This window comes from Oryctolagus cuniculus, chromosome 19 (assembly GCF_051225735.1).
Source record: "Oryctolagus cuniculus isolate XC-2025 breed Fujian yellow rabbit chromosome 19, ASM5122573v1, whole genome shotgun sequence".
Classification (NCBI taxonomy): Eukaryota; Metazoa; Chordata; class Mammalia; order Lagomorpha; family Leporidae; genus Oryctolagus; species Oryctolagus cuniculus.
Window position 1 is genome coordinate 63,366,527 of NC_142885.1, and position 25,285 is coordinate 63,391,811.

Here is a 25,285-nt window from a genome sequence, read left to right on the forward strand (position 1 = left end):
CACACCGCTATGTCTGGTGTTATCAGCCTTCCTGCCTCTTGCCATCACTGTGAAAGCTCCTTACTTGAGACTTGTGCACCAATCAACTTTCCAGATGCCAACTTATTCAGTAGCTTCAATTTTAGTGTTAGGCACCAAAACCTTGCTCACGGGGCCAGGTCTTTTTTTAGTCATGCTCATGGTGAATTCTTGCCCTGTGCTGCAGGGCACCCCCCAGTCACTGATTCTGAACAAAACCTCATGGAGGGCAGTCCATGCCCTCAGATATGGTTCAGAATCTGGGTCTTTCAGTTTACATGTTCTGGAAAAGACATAAGAGTCTGAAAAAAAATAACTTTCTTATTGAAGAAGTCAAGGCATTCATACAACGCCAAAGGAAACCACTCTTTATTCATTTTTTAAATCTCAGAACTTTACCTATCAGGAAAGAATGTTATTTTTGTTTTTACCACATGCCAGATTTACTTTTCCAGTTGGTCTCCTTTGGGCCCTGCATTACAATGCAGTCTCTGTTCACACGTCCAGAATTTCTTGGCTACTTGTACCAGAGGCACCTCAAGTCTGTTCTCTCAGGTACAGGTGTGCAAGAGATCTCTCTAAGAGCCCCTTAGTGTTATGTTCTCTGAGTACTGATGGCAACCAGGAAATGAGCAAATGGTAGCATTTAGGGAATCAGCTAATTAAAGCCTTAAATTTGAGGCTGAAATAATGGATCCAACAATGCTTTTTAAGAGATACTGTTTTTGTGTATGTAGCACACAATCTAAGTTAATTTGTAAATGTAACTATACACAGATTTAGGAAAACTCTCCAGACTATTTCCCTCCCCAAAGAATGACAAACTCCACCCCCTCCCCCACCAAAAAGGAAGTACGCAAATTAATAACCCACTTAGAATTTAAACAGACTGGGAGGATATTTCTTTTCTTCAAATGTTAGTTGAGACACACCCCAGGGATGATCTGGCCTTGGTAAAGAGAGCACTTTTTCTTGCAGTATAACTGAGCACAGTAGGTCACAAACAGCCATTATCAACAGAATATTCCATGGCTGCCTATAGTCTAGGGCTTCTCATAGCAGCAGCAGCAGCAGCAGCTCCATAGTTACCAAAGGTACTGCTCACAACACACCTTAGCAACATGGGTCCATGATAGTGTATGTTTTACAATATAGACATTAAAAGTACACACTGAATGCAAAATTCATCAGAAATTCATGAAACTAGAGGTGACTTACAACATACAGAAGAAGACCATTCACAATCAAACAGCCCTTAAAAATGACAAATAGTGTTACAGAAACATTGTAAACAAAACAAATACAAAAAAAAAAAACATTCAGAAGCAAAACATATATAATTATTGAACACTTTTTTTTAGGTAAGATTTTCAGAAAAACCAGGGATAGATTTTATATCACAAAATGGTCCATATCGCCCAAAAATGTCTTTTGATTGGACAGTAAAATAATATTTGTTGGAAGCTAGAAACTGAGATAAAGTACAGGCCATGGGGAGTGGTAAAGCTTTAATTTCTCCAATCTTCTTCCAGATCAACTTACTGTTAGAGCTCTCGTGGCACAGGAAGAGGTGGTAGCTTTCCACAGGTGCACACTTGGGGTTGATTTTGGATATGTTCCAAGTCAGAGCAATGCCCCTGGGTCTCAGCACCCGTTTCACTTTGAGCTCAGGCTTCTGGGGAGGCAGCGTATCTCGAATTTTGTCTACTATCTCAGGTAGTAGTGGTGGTGGTTCTGGGAGAGGTGGCAGGTGATCAAAGGAATCAAGAACCTAGAAGCACATTAGTAAGAAAGTTTAGCCAGTTAGTTTGGTAGATACTGATTATTTTAAAGGGGTCAAGTAGATTTGTACAGATATTTGGGGTCAAGTAGATTTGTACAGATATTTTCCATTCTTTATCAAAACAATAAAAGGATATTTCAAGAATATGTGAGCTGGATTCAGACTCTTTTTTTTTTTTTTAGCATAAATCTCTTTTTGAGTTAAGATTTCTATACTTTGGAATATCACCAGTCCAGAATGGGTTAAGTTTCAGACATTCTGGATAGCATTTCTGTCATTTCCAAATTCTGTTCTGAAACACATTAATTTACATGAAAACCATCAGTGCGTGACAGCACCTATTTCCCTCTACTTATTTCAACAACGGCTATTACTCTGTTTGGTTTGAAAGGCAGAGAAACAGGGACAGAAGGAGAAAGACAGAGACCCAACTCTCATCTGCTGGTTCCCTCCCCTAATGCCTGCAATGGCTGGATCTAGGCTAGCCTAAAGCCAAGAGCTGGGAACTCTGTCTAGGTCTTTTATTTGGGTGGCAGGGTTCAAGTCCTTGGGCCATCTTCTGCTGAAAATGGGGAGCCAGAGCTGGGAGTGGAACCCAGGCACCCCAATAAGGGATGCAAGCACCCCAAGAAGTGCCAAATGCCTGCCCCAGATGTTACTTTTAAAACAAAAATATGTTCTAATTTGTTGGGTGAAATAATGTATTTAATTTCTAGTTTCTGGGAAATGCAACAAAATTATTTTAATTATGCTAATAAGCAGATTCACAAGAGGACATTAAAAAAAAGCAAATCAAAGTGTACCAAATGTTCTTTCACGAGTAAAACAGGTACTTCTACAGAGCGTTTCATCTCAGTACCTGGGCTGCATTCTGGGCTGCTTTCTGTGCCACTGGGGTTGTTTCTTTGGTGTTTAAAACAGCTTTCAACACTGACTCCAAGGTAGACACTGGACTTTCTGTGAACAAGACAAGGTTGTAAAGTAAAAATGTATTTGCAATAATCCATTCCATAGCCTCTAAGCAAAAAGTTTATATTGTAGGTGTTAACTAAAACTACAAGTGTGAAATACCTTTTTGAAAAAAAGCTCAAATGTCAAAGGTACTGAATGTACACAATTTTCCTTCAAGGTGACAAAATTCTCTGTAATGTAAACACATGTGTCACTAGCAACAGGGAAGGAGGTCTATTTACACATGGGAGAGGGATCCCTGCTCAGTGATCCTAGAGGTGTGTTCTCCTCTATTAGACCACACAGGATGCCTGCAACACAGGGCCATTCATGTTCACAGTAACACACACAAGTCTTGGGAATTCAAGTGAAAAATTATGCAGGTGAGGGTTAAAGAATTCGCTACTGATGAGGGGTCTGTGTTAGTTTGAAAGAAATTTGTTATCAATTGTGGACTAGGGGACGGAGGGGGGAGAGAAAGAGTGTAGTAGGTGCAAGAATATTTGAAAACAAGTGAGGAGAGTATATACAGGGATGGTTAAGAAAATGGGTTCATGTTGGAAAGTATTAGGACTACCTGGACAGCTAAGTTACAGAAATCTGAATAAATCTAATAAACAGTAAAAATCCTGTGACCAACAATATAACCATATAATATACTTCATGAGTCTCCCAAATGGAATTTGGGATTTGACATGAGTGATGGGAGCAGGAAGTGGTGAGGAGTGAGGCTGGGATGTGGTGGGAAGACGGAAAGAGAGAGGGGAAGAGAGGGGGAAAGAGAGGTAGAGAGTAATACAGGGAGAGAAGAAGAGAGAGGGAGGGAGGGAGAGGGAAGAAGAGAGTGAGAGGGAGAGAGAGAGAGAGAAAAAAACAGAGATATCGAGATCCTCCATCTGTTGGTTCATTTCCCACAGGGCCACAATAGCCAGAGCTGGGCCAGGCTGAAGCCAGGAGCCAGGAACACCACCTAGTTTTCCATCATGAGAGGCAGCAGCCCAAGCACCTGGTCCATCATCTACTGGCTTTCTCAGACACATTACCAGGAAGCTGGATTGAAAGCAAAGCAGACAGGACTTGAACCTACTCCTTGATATGGGGTGCCAGTGTTGCAAGCTATGGTTTAATCTGCTGTGCCACAACGTTGGCCCCTGTACTTTCTTTGGACTGACAAGGATAACCAAGGTTCTGCATTGTGTTTCACAGCTGCTTTATTAGTCACTTGATTTACTACCAAAAAGCCTTTTTAGGGGCCAGCATTGTGGCACTCATGGGTTATTTTAAAGTGTGTTTAATTTCTAAGTACTAACGGATTGTTTGGCTATCTTTCTGTTACCTATTATGGTGTTATGTCAGAAACTATGCTCTATATTATACAATCCTTTTACATAGACTTGTTTTACAGTATAGAACCTGATCTATCTTGTTTCATATGCACTTAAAATACTGTATATTCTGGGGCTGGCATAGTGAGTTAAGCCACCACTTGCCACACAGGCAGCCCACATTCGAGCGCCAGCATCCCATACTGGCGTGGCTTCCAGTATAGACTGTTGTTCTAATCCAGCTCTCTGCTAATGTGCCTGGGAAAGCTGAGGAAGATGGCCCTAATGCTTGGGCCCCTGCTACCTAGTCCAAGTGGAGTTCTGTGCTCCTGGCTTTGGTCTGGATCAACCCGAACTGTTGTAGCCATTTGGGGAGTGAACCAGTGGATGGAAAATCTCTCTCCCTCTCTGTCATTCTCCCTGTCAAATAAATAAATATTTAAGAAAAAAAGAGTAGGTATTCACCTATGGTTGGCTGAGTGTCAATTAGGTTAGGTTGGTTGATAGTGTGGCTTAAACTTCTATAACCCTGCTGACCTTCTGCCTCCAGTTTTTATCAACTACTAGGTAGCAGTGTTGGAATCTCCAATTATAACTTTATTTTTCTATTTATTATTTCAGTCCTATAAGTTTTTGCATCAAGGCTTTTGCCATTTACTCAAGTGAATACACAAGTAGATTACTATGTTTTCCTGTCAATATTTTGGCAATATTTTGCTTGAGGTCTACTTGTCCAGTAACACAGCTACTCTAGCTTTCTAATGGTTATCTTCTTTTATCCTTTTACGTTGAATCTATTTGTATTTTCTGTGTATTTATATTAAAGTACACAGGTAACAGTTATCATATAGTTGACCCTTGGTTTCCTACCTAGTATAACAATGTCTGATTTTTAATGGAGTCCGGAGATCATTTACATTTCTTATCATTAGAGTTGGGTTTAAACTTCCCTTGTCCTCTGTTTGCTGTAAGTCTTATTGGCTCTTTATCTGCTGTTCTGTGGCTTATCTTGGATTGAGTATTTTTAAAGCCCCATTTTATCTCCACTGTTGGTTTACAAGCTCTACTACTGCTTCAGAGAAAAAACTGTTGCTGTAGGTATTAACATTATGTATCTTTAACTTACCAAGTCTATATTCAAATAATTCTCATATAACCTAAGACTCTCATAAAAGCACACTTCCATTGTTCTGCTCTCTTTTGCCCCATTGTCCTCATACATTAACATTTGTATATAGCATCAACTCCATAATCTGGTGTTATTTTACTCAGTGTAGATCTGATTTGCATCTGAAATTATTTTCCTTTCACTTGAAGAACTTTCTTCATTTTGATAGTGAAAGTTCACTGGCAACAAACTATTTGCAAAGTCTTAATTTTGCTTTCTGTTTTGAAAAACACCTATGAATTTGCCAAATATAGAATTTTAGGTTCACAGTTATTTGGAATGATGACACTTGACATTCCTGGCTAGGAACCTTGGATTTCTTTGTAATATCTGTAGTTTATCTTCATTTTCCTCTTTATCACTTTTTTTTTTAAAGATTTATTTATTTATTTGAAAGTCAGAGCTACACAGAGAGAGGAGGAGAGGCAGAGAGAGAGGTCTTCCATCTGCTGGTTCACTCCCTAACTGGCCACGACAGCTGGAGCTGCGCTAATCTGAAGTCAGAAGCCAGGAGCTTCTTCTGGGTCTCCCATGTGGGTGCAGGGGCCCAAGGACTTGGGCCATCTTCTACTACTTTCCCAGGCTATAGCAGAGAGCTGGATTGGAAGTGGAGCAGTCGAGTCTTGAACCCGCACCCATATGGGATGCCGGCACTATAGGCAGTGGCTTTACCCTCTACGCCACAGTGCCAGCCCCATCACTGTTTTTTTAGGAACTTGATTATGAAGTGTTGCTATGTTTGTGTTTATCTTGGTTGGAGTTTATTCAACTTCTTAAATACATGGACTTATACTTTTCATTAAATTTGGGTGAGACCTTATACCTGATTCCAAGCCCCAGGAAATTATATTTTATTTCTTTTTCTTTACATCTGAGACAGAGGATACTGTTGCCACTTTGCCTCTACATTTTCATATCTTATCCCTGTTTCTGCTTCTGTGTGCATAATACTACCAAACAATCTAGGTTGTCTTTCAATGGGTAAATGATAAACAAATTAAGGTAAATCCATACCATGGGCTACTGCTGCTACTTGGTAATAAAAAGGAACACACTACTGATACATAACAACAATGTGGATAACCCTGGACAATCACACTGAAGGAAAGACACCAATCTCAGAAGGATACATATTGTATCACTGCATTTATGTGACATTCATGAACTAACAGTGATGAAGGAATGATGAGTGGTTGCCAGAGTTAGGAACTGGGGCAGGAGGTGGTGTGTCAAGTTAGGGAAGTCTGACGGAGCCAAGGTGACAGAACAGTTTTACTCTCAGATTATATTGACAGTCACACAAGTTTACATGTGATAAAACCACAAACAGCTATAAATACACAAGCACAACAAAACAAGGTTCATAAGTAGGATTAGTGCAATTTGAGTTGTTAGCCTTTCCACTTGATTAAAGAAAAAAAAATCCTTTACCTGTGTCGCAGATGGGTAGACCTTCTTTTGTCAAATCGATTACACAATCAAGTTTCCTCATCTCTGCAGCCTGAGAAATTGTTAAAAAAGTTTTGCTTTAAGAGCAGAAAACGTTTTCAAAGTGAAACACGTGATTTTTAAATTATCATTTAGAAGCTCTAGCTCTTATGGTTTAATTTAACTCTATTATGAAAGACAACCTCTTTCATATATTGAATGGTTTCTGAGAATATGACTAACAGTCAAAAAACTTGGTCTAGGCTGGCGCCGCAGCTCAACAGGCTAATCCTCCGCCTGCGGCGCCAACACACTGGGTTCTAGTCCCGGTCGGGATGCCCAATTCTGTCCCGGTCACTCCTCTTCCTGTCCAGCTCTCTGCTGTGGCCCGGGAATGCAGTGGAGGATGGCTCAAGTGCTTGGGTTCTGCACCCGCATGGGAAACCAGGAGAAGCACCTGGCTCCAGGCTTTGGATTAGCGCGGTGCGCCGGCTGCAGCGGCCATTGGAGGGGTGAACCAACGGAAAAGGAAGACCTTTCTGTCTCTCTCTCTCTCTCACTGTCCACTCTGCCTGTCCAAAAAAACAAAAAAACAAACAAAAAAAAAAACCAAAAACTTGGTCTATGAGTATGGTTGTACCTATGTTTACCATTAGCTGTCTACTTTCCAGTGTATAAGCTAAACTGGAACCTGGTCATGCTAGCACATATATTTATCAGTTACTCTTACCAGACAATAAGCCAGTGTGTAAGTTAGTCTGGAACTCAGATACATTAACTAAAAAATTTGACATTAATTTTTCAATTATGGTAACTAGTCAGACATTAATACAATGTGTAAGTTGGAAGGGAGCCTGGTTATGCTAACTCATCACACGTTAATTTATCAGTTATGCTAACCAGTCAATGTATGAGCTGGATAGAAACTTGGTTATACTAACGAGTCAGACACTAAATTTCCAATTATGTTAACACATCAGACTTCAATGTGTAAGCTGGATGCAAACCTGGTTGTCTTAAATAGTCAGACTAGTATAGTGTTTAAACTTAACTGGAACTTGGTCATGCTAAAAAGTCAGACATTAATTTGTATTTGACACACACAAATTAGGGGAGGGAGGAAACCTACCTCACCTCATCCATATACGTAGCCAAAGAATGACAAAACTAAGTTACTCCAACACATAGCAACTCTATAAAATTTCTACAACATATTTAAATGGACAATAATTAGAAACACTATTTGTTACCTACCACAACTTCTGTTTCCACATTAAGTGAACTACTAGAATTTTCAGATGTAACTTTTCTCAGATCTGAAAGAGAATTATTAAAATGTGAATACATCTGACAAATTTACTAAACTATTAAATACTTGCAGACTTTGTAACAGATAAACATTGAAACACATTAACTAGTAAATCATGTATTCATAAAAATAATTCCAGTGACTTTATTGTCTCAAAGATGAATAATCTAGTAAAGAAAACATAATTATTAATCAAAAGATTTTTTTTCCTTCTGTAACTTTACAACCATATTGCTAACACTTTTTTGGAAAATCTACCTGGATATTATTTTAGCATTTGAAAAAATAAACCTGAAAATGAACACAATGTTTTCTTCAGAACAGACTGCCTGAGATGGCTTAGGAGAGCTCTTCCTATGGCTAGTAGAAAGCCTTAGATAAATACTTGACATCTTTTGTAATCCTTAATTCACAGTCTCAACAGTCCAAACCAAAGGACAATTAAGTAGCTACAGAACTGGAGTAAAAGCTTCCTGAAATTAAAATGCAAGTATTCTAATATGGTAAAAAAAATAATTTTTGATTAAAAACTTCAGGGCCAAACAAGATGGCTATTTTAAGAGATGAAATTTATCACTGGAAATCTAAGGTTAAAGTTTTTTATGTAAGTCTAAAAAGCACAAACTCTTAAGAAGCAACCTACATATTACAATGAAGACAAAAGTTAAAAAAAAAATCAAAGACAATAAAGAAGAGACAAGCTTTAAACATAATGTAAACTATAAGACAATTTAACAAATAAAAACAAAAAGATAAAAAACAAACCACCAACACCAGCATGAAGCCAGGGTTAAAAATTTAAAAAATAGTAAAAATGAAACAGTTTTATGACTTGTAAAAGCTTAAACAAACATAGTGAAGAAACAAGAGGCCATAAATTAAGAAAATAAGAAGAAATGGTAATTATATTAGGAATCATTTATGTATTTAGGTAATATTAAACAGATGAAAATTGGAACATTTTAAAGAAGAGATCTAAATTTGTTTTATTAAGACATTATTTTAAACATTGGTTTAACTTTTTAAATTTGATAGATCATATTCTAATCAATTTAAGATACCTGTTGGATTTGATGTAATTGGAGTTGTCAAATTAGGACTTTCCACAGAAACCAACATAACATCATCACTGTTACTAAAATGATAAAAAAAAATTGAAAAACAAAAATAAACTAAACATGCATAATCAGGTTTAACATGCAATTAGTGGTTAGAACTCCTCTATGTTAACATTTCATAACATGTTTTGTACAGTTGTGGAAGGCAATAAATACAAGCACTGAAGAAACACTATGTATTACTGATTCAATTATATGGCCAAAAGTTCATGGAAATCCCATGACAGACCCATAACACTTAGTAGGGACTTATTCATAATGAATATATAAATATATGTAAATGTATAAACAAAAATCACTCTAGTACATATACTAGCCTTCATAAAAAATTTAACAGCCCTGTAACTGAAAAAAACCCAGTGAGACCTAGAAAGACTCAGTTTCCTAAAAAAAAGCTATTTAAAAAAAGACTTATTTATGAATTTGGAAAGCCAGAGTTATGGAAGCAGAAGTGTAAAAGAGGTCTTCCATCCTTCCCTCAAACAGCCCCAGCGGATGAATCTGGGCCAATCCGAAGCCAGGAGCCTGAAGCCTAGAGCTTCTTACTGGTCTCCCAAACAGGTGCAGGGACCCTGAGACTTGGGCCATCTTCTGTTGCTTTCCCAGGCCACAGCAAAGAGCTGCATCAGAAGTGGAGCAGCCGGGACCCGAATCGGAGTGCATATGGGATGCCGGCGCTGCATGTGGCAGCTTTACCCACTATGCCACAGTGCTGGCCTCAATAAAGCAATTTTTAAAAAACTGCTACTACTCTATATTTTATCACTACAACAGCAGTATTTACCATGAATTTTCTAATCTCAGGCAATGACAGTAAATGACACTGATGACAGTCAGAAAATATTCTGAGCCAGAAGATCATCTTCTTGAACCTGTCCCTACTTTTATGATTTTGATCAAATTTGAATTTTCAAACACACAAAAGCCTATCTGTTGGTTTTCTCCCTACATGCCTGCAACAGCCATAGAAAACTGGAGCTGAGAGTCAGGAACTCGATCAAGTCTCCCACAAAAAGACAGGAACCCAATTATTTGAGTCAATACTGCTACCTCCCAGGTTCTGTGCTGCAGGAAAGCTGGAGTCAGGAGCTGAAGCTTGGAATCAAAGGAATCCAAGTATTTCTATGTGCGATGTGGGTGTCTTAACCGGCTCTTCAACTGCTATGCTACATACCAATCCAAATCTGACATTTCAAATCAGAATTTTGTTAAGAAAACCTCGAGACAAATTTAAGCTCATTAAAATGCTACAAGAATTGTCTATACAGTGTAATTATACCATTTTCTTGTATATATGTCTTATATTTTTAGTATTTGCATTTAGATCTATGGCCCATTTTGAGTTAATTTTTGTATATAATATCACTTTTAGCCTCTAGTTATTATTCTAGAAACATTTATTGAAAAGAGAATTTTCCCTATTAAATTACCTTAGTTATAAACTTATGGACTACAAGTGTCCATATTCTCTATTCATTGAACTATAAACCTACCCTTATGCAAACACTACCGTCTTCATTACTATAGCTTTTATAAATCTTGAATGTAGGTAGTGTAAGACTTCCAACTCTGTACTTCTTCTATAACAACATTTTCCTCTTCAAAGTCTTTGCATTTTCATACAAAATTTTCAACAGTTCGTTACTTTCTACCAAAAATGCTGCTGGAATTTTGATTTACACTGTATTTAATGTTTAATAACAATTTAGATGAGTGATAGCTCAATAATAAATTTTCTGATCATCAAATGTGGCACATCTTTTTTCTTATTTTTTTAATTCCTCTTAATTTTTACTATTTCTCATTTCCTTTAATTTCTTTGGCAAAATTTGCAGTCCTAGGTTTTACACATGCTTTTGTTTACTCCTATGTATATCATATCCTTTGATATTATAAATGACTTTAAATTTCAAATTTTTTTTTTTTTTTTGACAGGCAGAGTGGACAGTGAGAGAGAGAGACAGAGAGAAAGGTCTTCCTTTGCCGTTGGTTCACCCTCCAATGGCCGCCGCGGCCGGCATGCTGCGGCCGGCGTACCGCGCTGATCCGATGGCAGGAGCCAGGAGCCAGGTGCTTTTCCTGGTCTCCCATGGGGTGCAGGGCCCAAGCACCTGGGCCATCCTCCACTGCACTCCCTGGCCACAGCAGAGAGCTGGCCTGGAAGAGGGGCAGCCGGGACAGAATCCGGCGCCCCAACCGGGACTACAACCCGGTGTGCCGGTGCCGCTAGGCGGAGGATTAGCCTAGTGAGCCGTGGCGCCGGCCTAAATTTCAAATTTCAATTGCATGTTGCCTATACATAAATGTACTATAGAAAAATAGTACTTTTTAATACAAACTATATAGAAATACAAAGATATTCTCTATTTACCCACTTATAATTTTTAGGATTCCACATTACTTTATATAGCCACAAATTTCTATTTAGTACTATTTTTATTCTGTCTGAACTTCCTTGAAAATTTCTTGTGGCTCAAATCTTTTGACACACGAGTCTCATAGTTTTTAGTTTAAAAAGATTGCTGGGCCGGCGCCGCGGCTCACTAGACTAATCCTCCGCCTTGCAGCGCCGGCACACCGGGTTCTAGTCCCAGTCGGGGTGCCGGATTCTGTGCTGGTTGCCCCTCTTCCAGGCCAGCTCTCTGCTGTGGCCCAGAGTGCAGAGGAGGATGGCCCAAGTGCTTGGGCCCTGCACCCCATGGGAGACCAGGAGAAGCACCTGGCTCCTGCCATCGGATCGGCGCGGTACGCCGGCCGCAGCGCGCCGGCCGCGGCGGCCATTGGAGGGTGAACCAATGGCAAAGGAAGACCTTTCTCTCTCTCTCTCTCTCACTCTCACTGTCCACTCTGCCTGTCAAAAAAAAAAAAAAAATCGCTGGGGCTGATGCTGTGGGGCAGCGGGTCAAAGCCCCAGAGTGCAGCACCAAGATCCCATATGGGTGCCAGTTCGAGTCCTGGCAGTCCCACTTCCAATCCAGCTCCCTACTAGTGTGCCCGGGAAAGCAGAGAGGATGGCCCAAGTTCTTGGGCCCCTGTACCCATGTGGGAGACCTGGAAGAAGCTCCTGGCTTCAGACTGGCTCAGTTCTGGCCATTGCAGCCATCTGGGGAGTGAGCTAGTGGATGGAAGACCTCTCTTTCAAATAAATAAGTAAATCTTTAAAAAGACTGCTGTCACATGCAAGTAGAGAGCACTAAGGCTAGAAGCATAGTGGGGAAGGATAGCAGGTCCCAAGTCACATTTGAGGAGGCAGAGTAGTTCTAATGCTAGAGACATCATGGTCTACAACAATTAATTATGCAGTTCAAAATAACTAAAGGCTTTCAATGTATAAAATATAGTAATACCTGAAGATACAGAAATGCTAATTAGATTATACACTCAATACATCATCTGCATGGACTCAATTATATATTGGCACTTCAACAATAAGTAAACTGTATGTTAAAATATTTTTTTTTTTGACAGGCAGGAGTGGACAGTGAGAGAGAGAGACAGAGGGAAAGGTCTTCCTTTTTGCCGTTGGTTCACCCTCCAATGGCCGCCGCGCTGCAACCAGCGCACCGCGCCGATCCAATGGCAGGAGCCAGGTACTTATCCTGGTCTCCCATGGGGTGCAGGGCCCAAGCACTTGGGCCATCCTCCACTGCACTCCCTGGCCACAGCAGAGAGCTGGCCTGGAAGAGGGGCAACCGGGACAGAATCCGGCGCCCCGACCGGGACTAGAACCCGGTGTGCCGGCGCCGCAAGGCGGAGGATTAGCCTAGTGAGCCGCGGCGCCGGCCGCATGTTAAAATATTTTCAAAGTCTTTTTCCCCCAAAAAACTTCTGAAATATATTTTCACTTGGTATTGAATTTTTCTTTTTAAAGACGTATTTATTTGAAAGGAAGAGTTACAGAGAGAGAGGCAAAGACAAAGATCTTTCATCCACTGGTTCACTCCCTAAATGCTGCAACGGCCAGAGCTGGGCCCATCCAAAGCCAGGAGCCAGGAACTTCTTCTGAGTCTTCCATATGGGTACAGAGACTCAAGCACTTGGGCTATCCTCCACTGTTCTCCCAAGTGCACCAGCAGGGAGCTGGATCGGAAGTGGAGCAGCTGGGTCTTGAACTGGCACCCACATAGGATGCCAATGCTGCAGCTTTACCAGCTATGCCACAGTGCCAGCCTCTTGGAATAAAATTTTGAAGGGACAATTTCTTTCAATACTTCAGAGACAGCTCTCCATCTTTTTTTTTTTTTTTTTTTTGACAGGCAGAGTGGACAGTGAGAGAGAGACAGAGAGAGAAAGGTCTTCCTTTTGCCGCTGGTTCACCCTCCAATGGCCGCCGCTGCAGCCGGCGCACCGCGCTGATCCTGGCAGGAGCCAGGAGCCAGGTGCTTTTTCCTGATCTCCCATGGGGTGCAGGGCCCAAGCACCTGGGCCATCCTCCACTGCACTCCCTGGCCATAGCAGAGAGCTGGCCTGGAAGAGGGGCAACCGGGACAGAATCCGGCGCCCCAACCGGGACTAGAACCCGGTGTGCCGGCGCCGCAAGGTGGAGGATTAGCCTATTGAGCCACGGCGCCGGCTCAGCTCTCCATCTTAATGTTGTAGAGATGTCTTCTGGTTTGCCCAGCTTAGACCAGGAAGTTTGTTGTCATCCTTATTTTTTATCCCTTTCTATGTGATGTCTTCCTTCTCTGGCTGCTTTTTCCTAAGATTTTATTTATTTGAAAGACAGAGTTACGGGGGGGGGGGGGAGGGAGGGAGGGAGAGAGAGAGGCAGAGCGAGCGAGAGAGAGGTAGAGCGACAGAGCGAGAGCGAGAGAGGGGGAGGGAGGTCTTGCATCGGCTGGTTCACTCCCCAAATGGCCAGAGCTGAGCCTATCCGAAGCCAGGAGCTTCCTCTGGGTCTCCCACGTGGGTACAGGGGCCCAAGCACTTGGCCCACCTTCCACTGCTTTCCCAGCCCACAGCAGAGAGCCGGATCGGAAAATGAGCAGCTGGGACTCAAACCAGCGCCCATATGGGATGCTGGCACTGCAGGCTGAGGTTTTAACCCACTGCACCACAGCACCTGCCCCCATCTCTGGTTGCTTTTTAAGTCTGTTTTCTTCACTACTGACTTTCAGTAATCCAATATGATGATGACTGTGCATGGTTTTATGTTTCTTCGGCTTGGGATTTGTTAAGTTTTTAAATATTTATGGGTTTAAAATTTGAATCACCTATGGAAAAATTTCACACATTGTGTCTTCCCCTTAGTAAAAATATTCCAGTGATGAGTATATTAAACTGCCTGATACTGTTCTACAAGTTTCTGGTACTCTGTTGACTTTTATTTCTTTTACATTCTTTTTCCTCTTCATGCTTTAGTTTGAACAATTTATATTCTAATTTCATTTGATTTCAATTTGATTTCTAAAATTGATAATTAACTACTTTTTGCTAATTTTACCCACTTTTTGTCTTTTTCATTTCTATAATTTCAAGTTGCTTTTTATTGTCTTCCATTTCTCTCATGTTCATGTTTTCTTCTATACCATTGAGTGTGTATTGACTGCTCTTTTATGTAGTCTGCTAAGTCCATCAAATATATTATTTCAAGACTATTATTCATACTTCTTGTTAATGGGTAATATTTTTAAAATAAATTTCATAGGTACAGCTTTTTAGAATATAGTGGTTCTTAAATGGGTAATATTTTTTGTGACTCTGCGTGCCTGGAAAGTGTTGATTAGATGTCAGACATTATAAAACTTATCCTGTTGGTTAATGGACATCGTTTCATTTTAAAGTGTTGGTTTTTGTCCATATACTGTTGAATTACTTGGGATTAATTTGATTCCTTTGAGGCTTACTTTTAGCTTTTTTGTGTGGCTCCTTTGCAGTCTTCAGTGCAGGACTAATTTAGCCTTACTAAAGCCATACCCTCTGTGGATGCTACCTGTTGCTCATTATAAGGTCAACTCACTTTAGGCCGTGGGAAAACACAATGTTCCTAGCTCAACTTCTAGTTAATGGGGAAGCAAATTATATGACCTCCAGGAATCATTTGGCCTTTTTTCCAAAGGTTCTTCCATCAGACTCATGTAGTTTCATCCTTTGTAGGAACAGATTTGTATTTAGTCAATGATTCAAGAAGCCCCCTTCGCTCATTTTCAGAATTCTATCTCTGTGCCATTTCTTCTCTTAACGGTGCTGCCTCCACAACTTCTAGCCAATGCAGACTCTCCAGTCTCTCTCAGATATAAACTCAGCACCACCACTAGTCCTACTCTTGTTCCCTTGAAAGGAAAAATGCCTCTAGGCAATAAGCTAGACCAACGGTAGGACACACTTAAGTTGCTTCCTTCTCTGGACATCATAATCCTGAGTTCCACTATTCTTTTTATAGCCTAATTTTCAAGTTGTTCACAACAAAAATCAATTCCTATAGGCTAATTTCACATGGGTAACAGCAGTTTTCTACATATTCATTTTCATTTTGAGAAGTCAGCTATTTCCCATGTAAATCTTAAAAAAATTTACTTCAGTAAATTTTTCATATCAAATCTACCAATGAAATTCTAGGAGAAAAAACTAATATTCACATCTAAATGTTAGTTTTATTTTCCATCCACATTTAGCCTTTAACAAAACTTGCAAAGTTTCGTTTATATCTATTTTTCTACTAGTAACAGTCATCATAAATTGGATGAAAGCATAAGAGCCGTATTTAAATTATCTAGATGTTCATTACACTACAGCAAAAATCCCTTACCATTTTCAAAATTCTTCACTGGATTTTTCTATAGTTGCTACTACAGTATTTTAAATATAATGCTATTTACGAGTATAAGAAATTAAGCAGAGAAACTTTAAAAAACAGAAGGGAACTTTTTGAGTCTCATTGTACGTGGGAGGTAAGGATTAAGATTTGGGACCCACCACAGTAGAGGAATCTTGGTGAACACTGTAAGCATTCAGATACAATCTCTTAGGAGCTGGGATGAATTAAGGGGAAGAAGCAGCCTTAATAAGTTTACAGCAGGTCTCAAGTCATACCATTCCCTCTGTAGTTTAGATCATCAGATGTGTACTCTGCTTGCCAAGCAGAGAAAAGGATGAACTGTGTCTATTGCAAATGTTTAGAGCTTCAATAATACTTCAAAAGACTGGAAACTGACAGATAAACAAAAGAAACAGATATAGAGGTAATCCAAATACTGAAGTTTTGAAACAAGAGCATTAAAATATGATTAACAGTTTTAAGAATGTAGAGTAAAAGAAATTTATAAAAAGATGTAGAATTCACTAGAAAACTAGAATCTATAATAAAGACATTTAAACAAAATATAGTCAATTTATATAAAGATTCTATTAGGGAAGTAAAAAGATTTATATCAGTTAAAAACTTGGAAAAAAGATAAACACCACAAAATTAAAAAGAGCAAAAGTCTCAGACTCACATAAGATGATCTGAAAATGGCTGACCTGTAAAAATGTGCTTCATTATTTGAAAGACAAATTAAAACCACAATATGATGCTATACACCAGGATGGCTAAAATAAATAACACCAGGTGTGCTGGCAGGAGATGTAGTAACAGAAGTCTCATGTACTTGAAAGATAACATGAAACCCTTCTGATAAACTGCTGGATACTTAACCTGCAGATACAGATACCCTAGGACCCAGCAACTCCATAGAAATAGCTATGTATGTATGAGCATATATTCACCAAAAACACATAAAAGAATGTACACAGTAGCTACCATTTGTAATGTCCCAAACCTGCAAAATATCTCAAATGCCCACAAACTCAATAGATTCTGGCATTTTCATAATATGGATAGTATACAGCCGTTAGAATGAACAAACTACTATTGCTAAACGACAGTATGGATTGGTCTCACTACACGTTACAAGTGAACTTTAAAATGTTCATAGAAAATACAGTTGAAAGATGTTGGTGCAAAAAAGTTTTGAATTCCATCCATTTTTCATAATGTATATTTTTCCACCCATGTTTTAAAGGCTCTCATATGCATAGATTTCAAAATTTTTTACAACAAAATTAAATTTTTAATTCTATTTTTAATGAACTTGAGGTCTGTATAATACGAGGGAAAAGCAGCAAGACACAAAAGATTCACGAGTAGGATTCTATTTCTATGAAGATGGAGAGCAAGCAATAACAACTTATGGTATTAGAACACGGGATGGTGGCTGCCTAGGTCAGTAACGGCGGGGGTGGGACTGGTGACTGGGAGAGAGGCATGATGTGTGTTGAATGCTACTGGCATTTCCTGTCTCGGTGATCATATTTACTTTGTGAGAATTCACCAAGGTATGCAAATATTGTTTCTGTGGTTGTCATTTGGTACCATGTCAACTTTTAAAAATAATTTTAAAAATGTGTATGGGGACGCAGTCATTTGGTACAGCAGCTTCATGCCCAATTGAGATGCCCACATCCCTTATCAGAGCAGCTGGATTAAAGATCTGATTTTGCTCCAGATTCCAGCTTGCTGCTCATGTGCAACCTGAGAGGGAGTAAGTGATGGTTCAAGTAGTTGGGTCCCTGCCCTCCATAAAAGAGACCAGACTGAGTTCCTGGCTCTTAGCTTCAGACTGGTCCAGACCCAGCTATTGTGGGAATTTTAGGAGAGACCCAGTGAATGGCAGCTCTCTCTCTAGGCTTCTCAAATTAAAAAAAAAAAAAAAAAATGCTTTTAAAAAGTTTCCAAAAAAATTTTAAGTTTGTATGAATAAAGCTATTAATAAACACCTATAATCTGTAAACCACAGTTTGTTCCAGTAGCTTATTCATATTCATTTAATGCTATGTAATTTTTTAAAAAAATTTTGTTACTTAAAAATCTCAGTCAGTCAGAGAGGGGTAAACAAAGAGAGATCTACCATCCGCTGATTCACTCCCCAGATGCCTGCAATGGCCAGAGTTGGAGCAGGGCAAAGCTAAGAGCTTCATGTGGGTCTCCCACATGCGTGCAGGGGCTCAAGCAGCTGGGCCATCTTCCAGTGCTTTCTCAGGCACATTAGCAGGGAGCTGGACAGGAAGTGGAATAGCCAAATGGGATGCCAGCACAGCAGACGGCAGCTTTATCTGCTATGCCACAATGCCAGTCCCTGTATGTAACTTTTTTTTTTTTTTTTTTTTTGACAGGCAGAGTGGACAGTGAGAGAGAGAGACAGAGAGAAAAGTCTTCCTTTGCCGTTGGTTCACCCTCCAATGGCCACCGCGGCCGGCACGCTGCGGCCGGCGCACCGCGCTGATCCGATGGCAGGAGCCAGGAGCCAGGTGCTTTTCCTGGTCTCCCATGGGGTGCAGGGCCCAAGCACCTGGGCCATCCTCCACTGCACTCCCTGGCCACAGCAGAGAGCTGGCCTGGAAGAGGGGCAACCGGGACAGAACCCGGCACCCCAACCGGGACTAGAACCTAGTGTGCCGGCGCCGCTAGGCGGAGGATTAGCCTAGTGAGCTGCGGCGCTGGCCCCTGTATGTAACTTTTTAGAAAACTGTTCTAACTGCTACCAGTAACAGCTTTTTATTAATGAATGATATCTAGGAGGAAAACTGATTATTTCCATGGTAGTTTCAATGAGCCTAACATACATTTTATACTATTTTATCTCGGGAAAAATTTTCTGTGTCTAAGATTAGTAATTAATTTGTCCAGGTGGTGTTATCATGCAGTGGTTAAGAATGTGGATCCCAGAGACAGACTGTCTGGATCTAAATCTGCTTCTGCTGTTTACTATGTAATATATTAAAGTCCATGTGATATGTAGAATAGCTTTGATGGAGCCCTCACACTTGAAGAATGTAAAAAGCTTTATTGACTAACTCCTTTTATAAGAAAAAATTAAGCTATCTGTTTGAAGACATGAGAGATGTGGCAGCAGCCAGGACTTGAAGGACAAGATCCCAGAGATGAAGAGGGTATGGAGAGGTGAGCCAGACACTTGCAATTGGTGCTCCTCTTAAAGAATCTGTCCACTTGGCTATGGAGAAATCCTAAAAAGCCAAGCAGAATGTGAATGAAATCACAGTGCAACTGGTCATGGAGATACAAAAACTGGAAATATAAAACCCCAAATAAAGGGGGAACCATAGGACACAGCCCAAGGTTTCAGGCAGAACTCTGAGACGGCTACACCACTGGATTTGGGACAAGAAAGGACTGAGTCTTACAAGGACTGCAGTTCTGCTTCATTCCTGATTGGACTGAAATGCTGTATTATGTATATAATAATTTATCTGAAAACATATGACCTAAAAAACCAACCGTTTATTATCTCAGTTTCTGTGGGCAAATAAGGAGTTTTGTGGGATTCTGGTTCAGCCTCTCGTGACGTTGCAGTCTGGATGTTGGCAGGAGCTGCTGTCACTTGAAAATCTGATCAAGGATAGATGATTTGTTCCCCAAATCACTTATTCACCTAGAAATTGGCAGGATTCTTCACCATGCAGAACTCTGCACAGATTCCTGGGTGTCCTTGTGACATGGCAATTAACTTCAGAGCAAACAACACAAGCCAGCACGTCAACTTTGATATACTGTCTTTTTTTTTGTTATTTGATTCATTACAAGTGAGACACTAAGTATAGCCCACAATGGAAATTAGGCTCTACTTTTTAAAGGGTTGGGTATCAACAAGGAAGTTGTAGACATTTTTAAAACCCACAGGGTAGGTGCTGTAGCAGAGCAGGTTAAGCTGCTGCCTGAGGTGCCCACATCCCATATCAGGATGCCAATCCAAGCCCCAGCTGCTCTGCTTCCAATCCAGCTTCCTGCTAATTGCTTGGAAAGGTAGTGGATGATGGTCCAGGTACTTAGGTGTCTGCCACCCACATGGGAGCTCCTGGCTTCAGCCTGGTCCAGCCATGGCTCTTGAGAGTATTTGGGGAGTGAACCAGTGCCTCTCTAACTCTGCCTTTCAAATGAAAATAAATCTTAAAAAAATAAATAAATAAAAAAAAAATAAAAAAATTCACTGCAAGTGCCATGCCTCTCTGCAGCCTTCTAGAGTACATGGTTAATCCAATCTGATGGAACATAGCATCATTCAGAACCTTTACAATTTCCAATACAAACTACCAAGGATTCAAACAAGAAGTTAGCAGGTACACTAACAGGACAAACCAAAACAGAACTCAAAGTGACCCAGATAGGGGCTGGTATTGTGGCGCAGCAGATTAAGCCACCACTTACAACGCTGGCCATCCCACATCAGAGGGCCTTTTTGAATCCCCGTTTCCCTTCCAACCCAGCTCCTGGCAAATGCACCTGAGAAATCAGTAGAAGATGGCCAAGTACTTGGGCCCCTGCCATCCATGTGGGAGGCCTAGATGAGTTCCAGGCTCCTGGCTTTGGCCTGACTCAGCCTCAGACACTGACCATTTGGGGAGTGAACTAGTGTATGGAAGGTCTCTGTCTGTCTCTCTCTCACTCTGCCTTTCAAATAAATACTTTTTAAAAATATTTATTTGTCTGAAAGAGAGAAGGAAAGAGTTATAGATAGATTTTCTGTCTGCTGGTTCACTCCCCAGATAGCCACAGCAGCTGTAACTGGGCCAGGCTAAAGCCAGGAGCTTCTTCCAGGACTCCCATCTTCCATTGCTTTACCTATGCTAGTAGTATGGAGCTGGATCAGAAGTGGAACAGCTGGGACGTGAACCGGTGTCCATATGACATTCTGGCATTGCAGGTGGCAGCTTTACCTCTTATGCCACAATGCCAGCCCCTCAAATAAATCTTTTTTTTTAAAGTTACTCAGGAGTATCATCAGAAATGGATCAGAAAATAACAGTTACTTAAATGTTTAACACATGGATGGCAAGAAGAATAATTTCACCAGGCAACTTACATCTATTAAAAAAAAAAAAATGAAAATCAGATAACTGAAAAATCAAAGAATTTTATACACAAGAATTTAATATGTTTCAGGGTTGGCATTGTGGCATAGTGGGCAAAACCTCTACCAACAATACCGGCATCCTATGTGGGCGCCTGGCTGCTCCTCTTCCAATCCAGATCTCGACTTAGAGCCTGGGAGGGCAGTGGAGGATGGCTCAGTGCTTGGGCTCCTGCTCCCATGCAGTGACCCAGCAGAAGCTCCTGGCTTTGGGTTGGCCCAGCTCCAGCCATTGCGACCATTTGGGGGAATAAACCAGCATTCTCTGTGTCTTTCACTCTAACTCTGCCTCTCAAATAAATTAAAAAAAAAAAAAAAAGTGTTTAACAGCCAGTTGAAGGCAGCTGAAGAGAGAATTAAAGGTTTAACACTGAGTTAGCAGTACAAAGAAAAGCATGCCATTGGAATACCTGAAAGGGAGAAGATAGAGATTGGCACAGAAGTACCATTTGAAGATACACTGATCAAGAATTTTCTAAAACTGACTGAAGACCTCAGACAATAGACCTAAGGGCCGAGCCCCTATAAATTAAAAAAAGAAATACTCATCTTACACACATCTAGCATCTCAGAGTACAGTGATGAAAACCAAAGATGAGGATCTTCAAAATAGCTGAGCTATTGTATTAAAAGAAGCAACAATAAGACTGATGTTGAAAATCTGTAACAGAAATCACAAAAGTCAGAAGACAACATATTGACATTTTGAAACCACTGGAAGAAAATAACTGCCCAGGCTGCTGCCTGAGACAAAAGCATCCCATGTGGGTGCTGTTTCAAGACTGAACTGGATCCTCTTTCAACCCAGCTCCCTGCAAATGCACCTGGGAAAGCAGCACAGGATGGCCCAAGTGTTTGGGCCCCTGCACCCATGTGGGAGATCAGGAAGAAGCTACTGACTCCTGGTCTAGTCCAAGCAGCTGTGGCTATCTGGGGAGTGAATTAGTGGATGGAAGATCCATCTCTCTCTAACTCTGACTTTCAAATAAATAAATAAATCTTAGAAAAGAACTGCCAGCTTACAATTCTATACTAAAGTTAAAATTTTCATCAAAACTAAAGACAGGAGGCTGGCACTATGGAATGGTGGCTAAAGCCACCGCCTGCAGTGCTGGCATCCCACATGGGCTCCAGTTTGAGTCGCAGCTGCTCTTCTGGTCAGGCTCTCTGCTATGGTCTGGGAAAGCAGAAGATGGCCCAAGTCCTTGGGCCCCTGCAACAGTGTGGGAGACCTGGAGCAAAGCTCCTGGTTCCTGGCCTTGGATTGACCCAGCTCTAGCCATTGCAGCCATTTAGGGAGTGAATGGAAGATCTCTCTCTCTCTCTGCTTCTCTCTCTCTCTCTCTCTACCTCTCCTTCTCTCTCTCTCTCTGCCTCTCTGTAACTCTGCCTTTCAAATAAATAAATAAATAAAGCTTAAAAACAAAAACAAAAACTAAAGATGGGGTAGGCCTTTGGTCTACTGGTCAAGATGCTCACATCCCGTATTAGAGTACCTGGTTCCTATCCAACTCTAGGTTGAAGAACAACTGGAGGCAGCAGTGATGGCTCAACTGATTGTGTTCCTGCCATCCATATGAGAAACTGGACTGATTTCCTAATTCCTGGTTTTGGTCTCGGCCCAGGCCTAGCCATCACAGGCATTTGGGAATTGGACCAGCAGATGAGAGCTCTATGTCTTTCCAAAAAAAAAAAAAAAGAAGTTGTTCCTGATTAAAACTGACAATTTCCAGAACTTCTCCTGTGTATAACTAAAAAAGAAAAAAATAAAATTCTTCATGCAGAATAAAAATGATCCCAGGTGGAGAGGCGAAATGAAGAGCAGAGGCTGGCGTTGTGGCATAGCAGGTTAAGCTGCCGCCTACAGTACCAGTATCCCATATGGGTGCTGGTTTGAGTCCCCACTGCTGCTCCACTTCTGATCAAGCTCCCTGCTGATGCTCCTGAGAAAAGCAGTGTATGATGGCCCAGTGACTGGGCCCCTGTAGCCATGTGAGACACACAGATGAAGCCCGTGGCTTCAGTCCAGCCCAGCACTGGCCATTGTGGCCATCTGGGAAGTGAACCAGTGGATGAAAGACAGCTCTCTCTCTCACTGCCTCTGCCTCTCCACTTTTCAAAGAAGCTAAAAAAGAAAAAAAAAAAAAAAAAGCAACAGAAAGGGTAAATATGTGGGTAATTCTAAATAAATAATGACTTACATATAATAGCAATAATATCTTGTGGGATTTAAATAAGATTAAAACACATAAAAACACTCAAGTTAGGGAACATATTCCATTTTGCTAAAGTGTTCTGATGTCAAGCATTGTCTACAAAATGTAAAAAGCATACTTCATATGATACATCAACAAAATATTTAAGAGTAGATTCTCTAGAACTAAGAATCCATACCATGATCTTTAGGATAACTTTTAAAGAAATAATTAAAGATGTATAATTAAGGTACAGGAAATAGAAAAAAATTCAAAAGAAGGCTAAAATGAACAGGAATAGATAAAATGAGCAAACACAGACAGAAAGAAAGGACAATAAAGGGGTAATACAAAAAGGGATGAGACTGCCACAGCAGCTGGGTCATTGCTTGGGATACCTGCATTCCACACTGCAGTGCCTGCTGGAGTCCCAGTTCCTTTGCTTCCCATCCAGCTTCCTGCTAATGCACACCCTGAGGCGTAGCAGGTGTTGGCTCAAATACCCACATGGGAGACCTGGATGTTCTGGACTCCTGGCTTGGGCCTGGCCCAGTCCCAGTTATGTGAGCATTTGAGGACTGAACCAGTGGACAGAAGATCTCTGTCTCTGCCTTCAAATAATGTGAAAATAAATAAATTTTATGAGATGACACAAATAGATAACAAATATTAAGACTGGACTTATGAGCTGACAATAACACCAATAAGATTACATTAAAATATAGTTTTTCTGTTTAAAAGACAATCATTTTCAAATTGGATTTAAAAATACATGTTCTACTGAATAATTGTAAAGCTGTTACTCTAGATGTAGCCACCATGAAGGTAAATATATTTAAAATCAACTTCCCCCCAAAATAGCATGTGTGATATTAATTTGTTTTACTCTTTACATTTACCATCTAACCTTGGATCCCTAAGTAACATATTTTGTGTTGCTATTTTTGAGCTTCATTTAAATGAAATAATATTTTTTTTAAAATCTGTTTTACAGTAATGCTTTTGTGGGAGTAACAGACTACTGTATGTGAATATGGTTCCTTCATTAATGTATGGAATCCGCTGTATGGATTTACTGCAATTTTTCTTTCAACTGTGGATGGACATATTTTCTATATCATAATCTTTAGGACAGCTGGTTTCTGTTATGGAAAAAGCTGCTAATAAACTTTCCTTTCCATATATACTATTGTACATGTGTAAAAAGATAAAACTGCTATATGGAAGGATATTTAGATCTTCATTATTTCTAGATAATGTCCACTATTCCCTACAACACTATACTAATTTACTCACCCAAAAGCAAAATATTAAATAAAAACAATTCATTCTTTTTACTTCACAACCTCATTAACACCTGGTATTGTTAAATTTTCAAACGTCTTATTTTGTTATCCTAACTATTTTCTCACCGTGGTTTTAGTTTGCATTTTACTTATTTTAAAGAAGATAAACACCTTCTCTTGTTTATTGGCCATTTGGAATTCCTCTTTTGTGAATGTGCTCCTACCAGCCTTTTGCCCATTTCTCTTTTGTATTATCTGGCTTTTACTCAATGCTTTGTTGAAATTCTTAATATAAGAATTTCATATATATACACCCACACACATATTCTGAGTACAAGTCCTCCACAGGTTATATGTGCTCTGAATATCTTCTCACACATGATGGCTTGTCTTTTCACTATCTTTATAGTGCTTTTTAAGAAAAGAAATTTCTAGCTGTAATGCAGCAAAGTTTTTTCTTTTAGGGCATTTGTGTCTTCAGTAATATTTCCTGGGGGCCGGGTGTTTGGTGCAGTGGTTAAGCAGCTGTTTGGGACACCTATGTCCCCTTATCAGAATACCTGGGTTCAAGTTTTGTCTGTACTTCCAATTCTAGCTTCCTGCAAACGTGCACCCTGGGAGGCAGCTCAAGTAGTTGGGTCTGTGCCACACATGTGGGAAACCTGGACCGTGCTCCTGGCTTTGGCCTGATCTAGCCCCAGCTTTTGTGAGCAGTTAGGGAGTGAACCTGCACATGGAAGCTCTGCTTCTATGCCTTTCAAATAAATATATATTTTTTTTTAAAAAGAGAACTCTTTC

General features: G+C 40.3%; 1 protein-coding gene across 16 annotated transcripts in view; it reads right to left on the bottom strand.

Annotated features, from left to right (window-relative positions):
• Window positions 1-363: 363 nt before the first annotated feature.
• ATF7IP2 (activating transcription factor 7 interacting protein 2) overlaps window positions 364-25,285 on the bottom strand; it is a 70,964-nt gene continuing 46,042 nt past the window's right edge. For 11 of the 16 annotated variants that reach the window (XM_089321697.1, XM_008257708.5, XM_008257699.5 and 8 more), the window contains 5 exons: window positions 9,044-9,117; window positions 7,928-7,989; window positions 6,677-6,746; window positions 2,661-2,758; window positions 364-1,789 (listed from right to left, as the gene is read on the bottom strand). In XM_089321697.1, coding sequence (XP_089177823.1) covers window positions 1,376-1,789; window positions 2,661-2,758; window positions 6,677-6,746; window positions 7,928-7,989; window positions 9,044-9,117 — 718 coding nt within the window. In that variant the 3' untranslated portion in view covers window positions 364-1,375. Of the gene's footprint in view, window positions 1,790-2,660; window positions 2,759-6,676; window positions 6,747-7,927; window positions 7,990-9,043; window positions 9,118-18,935; window positions 19,106-23,619; window positions 23,813-25,285 lie in introns of those variants that run through there. The other 5 variants (XR_016226241.1, XR_016226242.1, XR_016226240.1 and 2 more) reach the window with 4 other exon arrangements.